This window comes from Nestor notabilis, unplaced genomic scaffold (assembly GCF_000696875.1).
Source record: "Nestor notabilis isolate BGI_N333 unplaced genomic scaffold, ASM69687v1 Scaffold33793, whole genome shotgun sequence".
NCBI classification, from domain to species: Eukaryota; Metazoa; Chordata; class Aves; order Psittaciformes; family Psittacidae; genus Nestor; species Nestor notabilis.
In genome coordinates, this window is record NW_009922952.1 from 1 (window position 1) to 13,754 (window position 13,754).

Consider the following 13,754-nt stretch of genomic DNA (forward strand, 5'->3'; position numbering starts at 1 on the left):
GTCCTTTCCAACCCTAACCTATGATTCTATGTCTGCACGTAACATTGATACTAAATGGCAAAATATTTTCCGCTTAAAATCTTAAGTGTTTTTACTTTACTCAAGGTTACAGTTTTTATGAAATGAACCCATGTGTCATTACCATGCTTGCAAAACTCATTCCATAGGTGTTTGCTTCAACCAAAAATGTCTTTTCTGTTGCAGAAAAATAAGGAGTATGTAAGCATTGCTAAAGGCGGATTTATGGGTAAGCTTATTAATAATGAGCTTTGGCTTCAGAAAACTTGCTATATTAATGATGTTGATATTTTTACTAGGCTTTGGCTAAAAATCAGCTAAAGGAATAACAAATAGTTCTCATTTGTCAGTTTTTTGCTTTGTGCAAATCAACACTTTACTTGCAAATTTGTGGTTAACTGTTACGGCTTGCCCACTTTTCTGAATGCTAAAAAATGTAATACAGGATGTGGAGAAATGCCCTCATTCATCTAACTTCTCATTCTTGGTATTTAGTCTCTATAGATTGCAGATCTGTATGAAGATACTACTTGATAATTGCTATTAACTTGTTTTTTTCTTAAACCATTAGTTCATAATTCTGCAGTTTATGTTTCTGGACTCAATCCGGTTCTATAAAGGTAGAGAGATTTGTGCTACAGTACAAGTATTTTATATATTTACTAGACATTACTAGACATTACTAGACAATATGTGCAGTGTCGTAACAGCTATTTTTAGGATCAAAGCAGTGATTCATTTTTAGTTGCTGCTGTATTTTAACTGTTTTCTTTACTAAAATAAAGATTATCCTAATGCCATTTTACTACTGAAAGAAAACTCAGGGATGATTATAGTAGGATCTGGATTTATCTGTTTTATGAAATCATGTGAAGCAAAAATTGCTACTGATTAGTCTTGGATATACAGCATTTTCATCAACAGACTAGTTCCAGTGTAGTTCTGAATGTTTTTTTAATGGTCTTTTAACAGCCCTTCAGCAGCACTTAGCAGATATCAATGTGGAAGGACCCGAAAATGGATATGGCCACTGGATTGCTAGTACCTCAGGCTCAAGAAGTAGTATAAACTCCTCTGTTGATGTAAGTGAATTTTAAGCTTAAGTGGTATAGTGGGATGGGAGCCCTGAGTGTACTGAATTTTTTTATATTCCTCATTTTGTTCTGTAAAATAGGTTGCTGCGAGTCATGATTGTTTTCAGTTATGTATTTAATTTCAAACTATATTCACTGTCTAGCTGGAGGTGGCCTAAACATTTTTATACTGTTGAGAGGAAGAGCTTGCTGTAGTCATTATACAGCAGAATGTATGTAATGGACAATTCTTTTTCCTGTCTCCTCTTCACTCTGGGAATATATTACTATAAAACTAGCATACAGTTTCATGAGAAAGCTCAAAATTGTCTCTTTTCTACAGCTGATATGTTGTATGTAGAATTTGGCTTTTAATTTGGATAAAATTTATCATTAATAGAATTCCTTCCTCTCTAGATTTTTGTAGCAGAGTGCTTAGTAGAAAGGTTTGTTAAGCTTGCTTTATTGGATCATCTTTAGCTCAGACACATATCATTGCTGTCATTTGATAGAACTCTAAAATAATACTTAATGCTGTAATTAATGTTGTACTCAGTACCAGAATGTCGATTACTATTTTATAGTCTGTTTCCTTTCTTAACAAACTAGAGATGATGTATTATTATTTCTATATGATTATCTGAGAAGAGTTACTTTTACAGGGTGATTCTCCTAATGGTTCAAGTGATGGAAAAGGAGTAAAGTCCCTGGTGAATAAAATGACGGTTGCTTTAAAGACTAAATCTGTGAATGTGAAAGAAAAAGTTATTAGTTTTATTGAAAATACATCTACTCCAGTGGACAGGTATGTCATTTATATCTCACTGTGAATTAGCAATGGGGAATGGCTTCCTGTTTCAGGTGGCTAATTTGTAAATGTGAAGACTGTGCTAATCAGGAAAAAAAGTTATCTTCCAGTTTCAGCTTTTAGATTTCCTATCCTTCTCACAATTTTATCATGACACAGTAAGCCTACTGTGCTGCCTTACTATTGAAAGGCCATTGTAAGCAGCCTTTTCTTTTAAACGTGTATCTGGAATTTGTTACTGCATGGTTAGTTTGACTTCTTACAATGTGTCAGTTCTGTATTAGGTCTAAAAATCAAGAATGATTTCACTTTCATTTAAGTTCTTCTCCATCCTGACTCTAAGGGGTGAATAACAGAAGGATTCTGGATGGGTTTTTTTTGGTTGGTTGGGTTTGTTTTGTTTCGGGTTTTTTTTACTGCCCCATCTTGTCAAGTTGCAGTTAACTTTTTTGAAGATCTTGATTTATTTTTTTTTTTTTAAGTCCTGATGTAAAGCCGCTTTTCAAACCCAGAATCCGCTCTTGTTCATTTCTTGTATCTTCAAATAAAGCTGGGAAGAAGAATGTGCAAGCATGTTAAAAGACACTCTCAAAGTTCAAGTCATAATTCCAAATACTTAAAAGAATAACAGCTTTCATCTGACAAAGCTTTAATTGAATAGCCTGTTTTAGAGTTCTTTAAAATGCAGCCTTTCGAGTTTTATGTTGCTAAGACATTGGTATTCAAGAATCTTGAAGAGCTAGTGTAGGTACAGATCGTTGCTTCTTTTTGTGTTGGAAATTACTTTTTTAAATTATTATTCTACAGCTAGAGGCAAAACATTCTTAAATAGCACTCAGTAGTAGTTTTTGGTGTGTGAAGAATTCAAGTAAGGCTTATATGTAAGCCATACATAGCATGAAGAATGCATCTTTTAGTAGAACCTTTTACAGATGCTTCTCAACCTCGTGGCTAACTGTCATAAAGCTTTTATTTATAAGCATCCTCATTGAAGAAGACACATCACCAATGTAGCGCCTTTCAATTATTTATCCAGATTCTTCCTTTATTTTTTAATTTCTTTTTTTTTTTTTAATTTTAATTCTTCTGTTGTGTCCTCTGCCCCAATGTACTGTAGAATACCTTTCAATATTCCCTGGCCAGACAGAGCAAGCCTGGAGCGGTAAGCTTGATAATTAAGCAGTATGACTAAAACCACCTTTGTTGTACTTAGCATGGCATCACAATATTTGTAAGCATTGGTTACACTGACAAAATTGTTCACATATTTTTATATTAATTTAGGGGGTTTGAATATATTAAAGGTATCAGTTTTTACAAGTACTGGTCAGGGGACTAGAGGAAGAAAACCAACGTATTGGCAGTGCTTTCTTCTCTTAGTTTCTGCTTTGTTATTTCTATTCCTTTCTATTGCTTTTTATGGATTTTTTTTGTTTAGCTGTTATTTCCTGTATATATTTTGTTAGTGACTTGTATTTGGTAGTGACACCAGGAGCAATTGTTGAACAAATTATGGCTTAAGGTCTTAACATGAAGAAGACTTGCTATAAACTGTTCATAAAGCATCATCAAAGTTTAGCTATAACGGGGAACCCATACGTAAATTCTGTCTGGAAATCTTAAAATTATATGGTTCTCATCACATAGTGATAGAACATGCTGATAGAAACAGAGGTGCACATTACTGGGAAAATAAAAATGCTGAGTTAATAAATAAATATGCCTTGCAACTCTCCCTCACCTTGTTCACGTTAACTACTGCGTTTTCACACAAATGCGGTGTCCCTTCACATTCACCTCAGATTTATTGCCTTATAATTATTTCAGAAATAAAAGTTGTGAATTGAGGTTATATAAAATTACTTAGCTTTTGACTGTCATAGACTGAAAAGCATGAAGACCGGTTTTAAATGTTGAGTTTTCAAGGGTTTTGGACCAATTCTTTCAAGTAGTTTGCACATAATTTGACATAGGATTTACCCATATGCATTACAGAATAGTGTTGTGTGAGCAAAACCAACAATAATGTTAGACAGTATTCTTAAGAAAAGTGGGAATATCCCAGTATCACATAATACATTTTGTTAATTTAGAAATCCTAAAGATTATGTGGATTTCTTCGTACATTTTGTTGATCAATTTTTAGAATATGGTAAGAAAGTCTTAAAATTCCAACTTAAAACACTTGGTGACTGTATTCTATAGGTGAAAGACACTTGAATCTGTATCTGTAACCAAGAAGTTTTGATATACTGAGATTTTACTTCAGTTATTTTACTTGCTACTTTCAGTCACATAGCTTATCTTCTTTCCTTGGGAGGATGCAGTAATAAATTTGCTCACACTATGGACCACTAGACTGTTCTCTTAAAATCTGAAGCTTTTAAAAACATGGAATGGTATTCTTTTCCCATCCATTCAATTAGATCCACCTTGTGTTTATCACTAATATATTTCATTTTGAAGGTTTGCCACTAAAAGGAGTTGCATTCAATTTATAACAAGGTAATGATGGCCTTCCATGTAAACAGGTTAAAGGAAATCCATTTCTAGTTTTAAAATGTTACCAGATTTTTATAAAATAGCTTTTTACTTTCTCTTGATTAACATTGACCTATAAACACCAATAAGATCTTCTCTTAAATCCTCTCTCTGTAATTCAATTAAACACTATTTAGTTGTGCTTCTTACTTAACTCATTATGTATTACTAAAGCATATCTACAAAAGCCTCCATATAGGAGCACTGCCCTTTTGAATTGTCAGTGTCATTGATGCTTATTGTCTTAAATACTAATGAGCATGGTTTTGTATGTTTATTTTCTGTTTCACTGTAGAATGCATTTCTGTTTTGGGTTTGGATGGGGCTTTTTTTCTCCTATTAAACATTTCCTTGGTTTTGTCTATATTAGCAAACACGAAGATTTCTTTCTTATCTTTCAAATATGCTCTCAGGTATACATAAGTATTAAGATTCATTTATATATTACTACAGAGGTCACTTCTCCAACTTGGTAGTTCTACAGTAGCATGTAAACTGGAGGTTTTTGAATATACTTAAAACAGGAACTAGGGCTTGTAGTTTATAGGAAATATGAATAAGCATTATGGGGCAGAAGGTTATAGCAATTGAAATGGGAGAAAGGGACAGATGTGGTTTGGTTTGTTTTTTTTTCTTTTTAAACTGCTACATGTTTGTTGCCAGTTCTAGAGGCTAAATTGCCTTTAGCAATTCTTTATTTTTTTCAGCAATTGCCTGGTTTATGGCTCTCTGAACCTTTAGGTTTTCTCGTATTTTTCAGGTATTCCCAGCAGTTGAGGGCCAGAACTTTTAACCTGACAGCTGTGACCATGTAATCACAGCACTCTGAGCAGAAGCATTAAAGTATCTCAAGCTTTGCAACTGTTACTGACAAACACTGAGACTCAGTTGTGTGTTTGTGTCATTTAATACGATTTAAAGAAATAGATTTAAATGTGACTTTTGAGGTCAATATGTATGCAGAAATACCAGTGGTACATTTGGCACATGCTGGCAAAAGTAATGGACAGGAAATCAGAATTCACACTACAGTGGATGTTTTATGATAACCCCACCTTGAAGTGCTTAAAGTATTTTATTATCTTCTGAGGAATTAACCAGAAAAATGAGCTCCCAGACATGTTAATTAATAGTCTTCATTTTTCCCTCCATCCCAATTTGGCATCCTTGTAAAGTTGTCCTGACTGTCCAGAAATATTTCAGTTTCATGCTAGAAACTTCATAGCATGTTGTCAGTTTTAAGGTCTCTAATGTATTTTGTCAGATAGTTGAGTTTTGGGGGGGTTGTTTTGGTTGTTTGGTTTGTTTGTTTTAACCAAAAAAACTATTTATTTTCATGTTATTTGTTACAACAGTCAGCCTTGCCAAGTAACTGAAATACATGCTTTCACTAACCAAATCGCTTGTTGGGTCAGCCACAGCTTCCTTGCAGGCAGCTTCACAAAATCCTCTCGTCCTTCTCAGTTGCACGGTTGTATTTACATTTTGCTAATATGATGTTGTAAGTGTCATACCATCAGTTTGCAACTTGCTTTTCTTCTCTCACCCCATGTCCTCTCCTGCCCTTTTCATTGCCAACAGACATGTAAGCAGCAGTGACAGAGTAGGAAAACCCTACCGTGGTGTGAAACCAGTATTCAGCATCGGAGATGAAGAAGAATATGATACTGGTACAGTAGAAGATTTTCCTTTTACCTAGAATAGCTTATTTAGACAAAATTACTAAATTTGAGAGATAAGAGAGCATTTTACAACTTTTCTTACAACTTGACATTTTTCTAGCTGTCATCATGGGTTCTGTTTGTTATGGTCATGCCTAGGGCCAACCAATAAACACACACCCTCTTCAAATACATAGTAACTGACTAAGTAAAAATATTTTGTGGTAGGCACCAAACAGCCAACAGGAAGAAATGGAAATAGATGGTTTAGCATATTGTTTGTGTTCTCTTGTTATTTCTGTCGTAAAGATCTGATTTGTACACTGGTCTTGTACATGTAAACATGTAATTGTACCTCTGTTACTCATGACAGCAAGGAAAATGTGAAAGACCTAGTTTAGCTGATAGATCTGAGGTTGAATCTCTAGTATTGGCAATCAGTATGAAATCTGAATTTCTGAAAGTATAGTTGGAGCTAGACTTAAGATGGCTAATGTGTGCATGCCTCTCCAGTGTTTTTAACTTTGCTTTTTAGCACTGAATCTATTAATAATTGATTCATCTCTTGATATGCATGTAAAATGCTGGGGGAAAACAGGCAGGTTTTTTTTATTTTTTTTTTTTTAATGTAGGTTAAAAATCACAGACAAAACAGGAATTTCACACTTTTCACAAAGAGGGGGTTTTTTTTGACACCAGTGCTAATGTTAGAATGGCGCAGACCTAGCGCTGTCCTGGTTTGTTCTGTTAGCGTCAGCTCACTCCCAACCATCATCACCTCACAAGTAACTGTTCCGTGCCCAAAAGGCATACGCAGCTTCCATGCCAGAAACAAACAACAAGACTAAGAATCTTTGACTTGCAAAAGAAATAGTTCAGGAAGATTAATGAGAGAGATTCATAGGATCTGGAGCTGTTTAAATAAGAGTGATGACAAACAGTTGATCTTTGTCTGCTGTCAGAATTGGGAAGGAGCAAAATGAAACTATCAGGCAGAAGCTTTAACGCTAATGAGATACTTCTCCAAATGCCATGTAATTAAGTTTGCACAGTTCTTTGAGTATCCATAATAGTGTTTGGCAAACTCTATGTGGATTCAGAAAACCAGGTCCACAAAGACCTGTCTAGAACATGTTTTCAGTAATAGTTGTTTGTGAATTTCTATTTACATTTGCTTGTAAAAGCACTATTGGTAAGTATGCAGAATCACTGCAGTGATTTGAATAAGCAAAACCAATGTATATGAAGTAAAGTTCATGTTATTTTGGTACAGAAGGATGCAAAAAGTGAGCCTGTTTCTGTATAATTGTGAAGTTTAGTGGGTTTTTTTGTAGTAAATAATTGCAATCTGCTATAAAAACTGCAATCTGCTATAAAAACTGCAACCTGCTCTACGTGGTCCTGCTTGAGTAGGAGAGTTTGACCAAGTGACTGCCAGAGGTCCCTTCCATCCACAACCATTCTGTGATTCCGCAAAATGAGGATGGGCTTTGTTCCATTCATTTCAATTTCATAATATATTTTTCTGGTGAAAACCTTTTGAAAAGTGTGGCTTTAATTCTGAGTTGCTTTGAAATAAATAGTTTAACGAAGTGTAGAAATCTGAGTACTACACACCCATGTAGTTGACATGGTTTTGGTACTCCTTGCCAAAATCTCTTGGGTTGTAGATGAAAAAAGTTTACATGACTACAAGTCTAAGATATCCCCTGAGTTGAAAATAGTTGTCTGCTGACAGAGAATTAAAAGAGAAATATCAGATATGTATACACTTTTCCTTCTTCCCTCTGAACAATTGTTTATGGCTAGGTGGGCCTTGGCTTGAACCAGTGTAGCTACTGTGGGTTTAAGTGAGTTGAAAAATTGTCTGATGTTGTGTGAAAATATTTTAATTTATGTTTTTATTTTTTACTTTTACCCCTTCCCTTCAAAACAGATGAAATTGATAGCTCTTCAATGTCAGATGACGATCGAAAAGAGGTCGTCAACATCCAAACATGGATAAATAAACCTGATGTGAAGTATAACTTCCCTTGTAATGAAGTAAAAGAAAATGGGCATATGTTTCCCAGGTACTGGAATTAGTCCTAAGCTTCATCCAAATGTCTGTCTTGATATGTATTAAAAAAAAATAAATCAACAAGTTAAGTTACTCTTTGTATTAAACTAGGAAATGAAGGTGTGAAACAACCTAGAACAAAATGCTACCACTGTATTTGCATTCTTATATTTGCAGTGTTACAGAATGGTGATTATGTACAAAACCTTGTATGAAGTCTTGCTTTTTAAAACAAGATAGTAAGAAAAGTATCCTCAATATACATAGGCTTTTATTTTTCAAAGACCAGGGAGATCCAAGTACCTGTGGCTCCGGTATTTTTTTCTTGTCTACTTGTCTGTGCCTTGTACTATGCACCCATCTTGCCCCTAAGATTCAGTGACCTTGTTAATCCTGCAAGAGCAGAACATGCTGTATTTTGGCTTCCCCAAATAGTACAAACTCTGTTGAATCTGGATAACAGAAAATTATGATGGACTTTCTCTCGGTCATGGTCAGATTTAAGAACTATCTAACTCTCTAAGTAGCTTATTTGTAGAATTCAGCTTTCTAAATAGCTGATATTTAGTTCATTAGTAAATTTAATATGTATTTTTCTTTTCCTTCAAGTCATCTCCTAGTAACGGCAACACATATGTACTGTTTGAGAGAGATTCCATCACGAAAAGGACTGGCTTATATACAGTCTCGACAAGCACTCAACTCTGTAGTCAAAATCACATCCAAGAAGAAACACCCAGAACTGATCACCTTTAAATATGGAAATAGCAATACTTCGGGCATAGAAATTTTGGCAGTTGAAAGGTAAGCCATTTCAGTAGCAGAGATGTAAGTTATAACAATAACCAGAACACTTTCAACTAGAAATCAGGGGCATGCTGTAATTCCCAGAATTGAGTTGAAAAGTGATCATTTTTATTTAGGAATAGATAATTCAGATATGAATTAGAAAAAGTCAGCAGAATGAGGAGAGTTTACAAGACTCAGCAAAGAGGAACTCCATGGTCTGCAATGACAATAGCTGGGGATGGGATGTGTGCAATTGGTTTGGTTTTCTGTTGTATGTCTTAAATGAAAACAAAGTGGACAACACTGCAGCCAGAAGTGTGGATTTGTGAAGCGTGGCATTTAAGAAAGTGGTGTTTCTTCTGTGTTATCTTTTTATCTTTTTTGGGACATCAGGCTCTTCCTATGCATTGCACAAGGAGTCCAGAAGCCTAACCTAAAAACTCTGAACCCCTGAAACCTGGTTCCTTAAAGCTAGGTATTGCCATGTGCAGCATTTTTGTGCTCAAGTTGGGGGAAGTTAGAGGGATGGGTATATAGGGCTTGTTTTCTGCTGATGTAGCATGTTGTTTCTTGGCACTAACAAAGCTGCTGACACCAGTTGGACATTTTCTCATCCTTTTCTTTGGGGAGCACAGTGTGCAGGGGTGCTCTGGTTTCACAAGAAGTGGGAAGTGAGTTTCCTAGCTAACTAGGGAAGTTGTTTTATGCCTGTTGGCCACTTAGAATGAAATTAGTTGGGTAGTAGGTCAGACACAGATAAATGAAAAGGTTGCAGAGAACTTTGCTGCTTGTTGAATTACTTCATAACCACCTTGTTGACTGGAGCAAATCCAGAAGAGAAAGGATCATAAATAAATGATCTAGAGCTATCTATGAGAATTACAATAAAAATAAAAGGACTGCTGTGCTTCAGTCAGTGCTATCTGTAGAGATCTTAACCTGTCTGATCTATACTACTGTCAAGTAATGAAGAATTTTTCCTTTCCAGGGTGGCCTGTGAAGTAGTCCTCAACAGTTCTGAGTTCACAAATGAAAGTGTTTTATAGTATAAACAGGAATTAAATGTTATTTTCTCAGTAATTTTTCATTTTAATATATTCCCCTCCTCCTTCCGCCTAGTTTGTGCCAGAGGTAAAAACAAATCAAGAATTATGGAATTGATACTCAAGAATTTTATAGTGAATTAATGATGGCTTTTTCTATTTTTTGTTTTTTAAGGTATTTGATTCCAAATGCAGGTGATGCTACCAAAGCCATAAAACAACAGATCATGAAAGTATTGGATGCCTTGGAGAGTTAATAACTAAAGACTTTGTAGAGAATGGTTTATAAAGAAGCAACCAAGATACTGTATGTGGACACAAGCTGACTGTTTCCCAACTGAATACTAACTTAAGAGAATTTTTCTGTTTGCTGATGGGAGTGCCTGAATATCAGGCTTAAGATAGGGTAAATTATTATCAACTTCTGAACAGGATTTTTAATTTTTTAATTATATTGCTTTTGTTTTGAAGAAATGTTTATTATAAAGGTCAGTTTGTTTCATTTTGAATGCAGTCTTAATGTGAATCATCTGCATCTTTGCAAGGGAAGATGTAGCTAGGCTTGCATTAAGTGTGTTAAAGAGAAGAAGCACTGCCACATACGGAGAAGCAGTTGAAAACAGAATGGATTTTAAATTACTGTAGCTTGAAAGTAAAATGTCTCTATTACATACAGTATATAAATCTGATTTTGCCTACTGGGTAGTATCAAGGACTGATTGATACTTAGGTTTATAAGCAAAACAGATAAAGATCCGAGCACTACAGGATCCTTCTCATTAGAAATGGTTAAGTTCAGCATGGGCTGCAGATAAATGGAAAAAATGCAAGCAATTTGTAAAATTAACATTTTTTAAGTGTCTTACCCACTACTAGGTTAAATAGTTTGACATGGCAGTAGGGTATTTTTAAATCCTAAAACGAACTGTGCACAATGAGCTTTTACTACAGGTTGTGATTTTTTTAAATTATGCAAAATTTTATGTTTCATAGGTTGAAGCTGTTTCTCTTGTAAAGATGCATGTGTGCACTGAATGGAAGTTAATGCTTCTTGACAGAATGCGGCAGTTGAAAATAAGTTACTTGCTCCTCAGAAACAAAATGTCTAAAATAATAATTAGACCTTTAACAACCTTCAGTTCAGCACAGAAGTATGTGCTGATTGAAGGTGTGTTCAGCAAGAAAATGAACACATACAAATAAAGTGAAGAGATGGAAGCACTATATACCTGTAATAAACGTATTCATTACCTGTTGCCTTCATTGTTTCAAGCATTTGTTTCTATCCTTTTAAATAACATCATCTAAACAAGTAAACGTTTGACAGATGTCAAGTGCGTGATTGCTTATCGGCAGCTTTCCACTTGTTCCAAGAACTGTTCTCTTGTTAAATAAGCTCAGTACAGGAATGTCCTTATGGCCGAGGCATAGCATCCTTGGAGGCTGCTGTAGAAATTACCAAAACGAAAACCTGTGAATTGGTGCATCATCAGGAGGTAAAATAAATGAAACTGACCTTTATAAAAAACAGTTATTCTAAGTTATTTTACTAGGAATCAAGCTGGGGCACCTTAATTCTGGGACTAATTCCTTTTCTTTATTTTTTTTTTTTTTTCCTTCTTAGTATCTGAGTAAACACCAATAGAATTTGAACTGTTGAAGATATTTGCATGAAATTGCACCTGGGGCAGTGCTCACGTATTTATAGTTTTGCCCAGCAGCTGTTGTATTACATTTTCCTCTTCCTACTCCCTTCTGACAATTTCCTGAAGAGTCTCTGACTCTGTGCCTACTTCAGCAATGAGATTTTTTTCATGTAAAGATGTTTGTGTTACTGTTTATAAACTACAGTTGTAAATAAACCAGTACAATTTGAACATAACTTGTTCTGTCTGAAAGCATTTAGTTGCATACTGTGTGAATCCTCTGAATCAACAGATTTTCCTAAAGGTATTTTGTAAATGGATGTGAATTTGATCTTCGGAGTGGAAGAAACTGATTATGGATCATAGGGAGCTACTGTCAGTGACATGTTAATTGTAAGTATTTTGGAATTCAGACTTAGTCTAATTTCACTAAATACTTGTGGGTGAGCCATAGTAAACATTTATAGAAAGGTCAAAATGAGTTAACAAACTATCAAATAGAAAGGGTTGCTGCATAAATTCCTGGCTTCTCAGCATCGTATTTTTATATTATAAAAATGTTGACAAAATGATAGAACACATTTCTACTAGTTATAGGGGGAAATAAGGGGTGTGAAAAGTACACTAGTTGTTAAACGGGTGTATTTGGGTATTAAATATGGAAAGTGGGTAATGCACATGCTTCTCCAAGGATAACAAATATAGACCTTTTCAGATCTACAGTAAGTAAAGCTACAGTAAGTCAGTTCTTGAATCTCTTCTGTGTAGAAATGTATAATCCAAGCCTAATTATTTGTAATTTTTTAAGGCAATTTTCAGGTTATCACCAGACTCCTGATCTTACAAAGCTCAGTCCAAACTATGGATAATTTCAGGTGGTGGTTTATGCCTCTCTACCCACAATTTAAATGCTACTCTTGCCGCATAGCGTATGTATCTGTAGTTTGTGTGTTAGGAAACTTGTACTGCTAAGCAGAAATTTCAATTATAGTAGTGGAGTGACTGTTTCTGAAAAGAAAAAGCTATTCTACTTCCTGTCCATCTTGGAGGAATTTTATTCTTTTTTAATTGTTTTGCCAGAGGTTTGCAGACTCGTTTTATTTTGCATGCACTACTGTCTGTGTTGTTGAATATGAGATGACAGCGGCAGTGTTGCTGGGGGGTTAATTTTTATTATTTGTTTTGGTGATAGAAATGAGGTCTGTAACAGGAAAGAAACACTCAGAGTAAGCTTTCCTGCCAATTAGGAGCTCTCTTGTGTTTTGTAGCCAGGGTCAGTGCTTCTGTGTTTACTGATGGCTCTTCAGTTCTCACAAATCCTTGTAGATTCTGATCTGTATGAGAATTTGTACATACTTGTATGTACATGTGTTACCCACCAAAAATACTCTTGACTGTGGAGGTGCACTTTTATTTACACTGCCTTCTCCATATGTAAGTGAAGATTACTTGCTGTTCTTGCAGCTTAGATCCTGTTAAGCCTTAGATGTGCGTCTTAACACGTGTGTGAGAGAGATCACCCCACATTACACATTTATCTTTGCCCCTTTTGCTGTCATGTGGAGATACTATTACATGAGCAATACTGCCTGTACCCAACATGAACTTTCAGTTCTACAAACATGCTCTTAAAAAGCCCAAGACTGTAAAATACATGAGGCAGCAGCGCTCTGTGTGAGTACAGGGGAGCACTCAGTGTTTAAAGCTAGTAATAACAACAACATGGCAGTTAGCATTCTGGTTAGTATCTTAGGAGATGCTGTTCTTGTAACGGAAGATGGTGACGGGGACGTCCCAGGTGAACAACTTACCCGTAAAGTCGAGCAGACCTCTCGGAACGAGACCCTAGCAAACATTAACACATGCTAGGGATTGCTTAGGGCTGGCACACCAGCTCTGTGGAGCACCAAGCGGCTGAGACGCTCCGCGGTGTTTGTGCCAGGTGCTGAATTGGCACCTCAGGAGTACTCCCAGCAAAACCTCAGCGGCACTTGGGGCCCGGGGTACTCCATCCGCTGCACCGCTGCCTCGCAGAGCTGCGCGGGGCAGTGCTGCGAAATCGGGTCGCGGAACGAGCCGGGATTTTCAACAGCAGCGGGTGGTTTCCTCACGGCCC

At 35.9% G+C, this 13,754-nt stretch overlaps 1 protein-coding gene across 1 annotated transcript; it reads left to right on the top strand.

Annotated features, from left to right (window-relative positions):
• Positions 1-204: 204 nt before the first annotated feature.
• Positions 205-10,496, top strand: LOC104403659 (TBC1 domain family member 23; the record flags this gene model as incomplete). Its single annotated transcript, XM_010011886.1, has 7 exons — positions 205-247; positions 991-1,100; positions 1,754-1,896; positions 6,022-6,110; positions 8,038-8,173; positions 8,770-8,964; positions 10,168-10,496. Coding segments are annotated over 7 exons (798 nt in total), but the record flags the coding sequence as incomplete, so codon positions are not given.
• Positions 10,497-13,754: the final 3,258 nt, after the last annotated feature.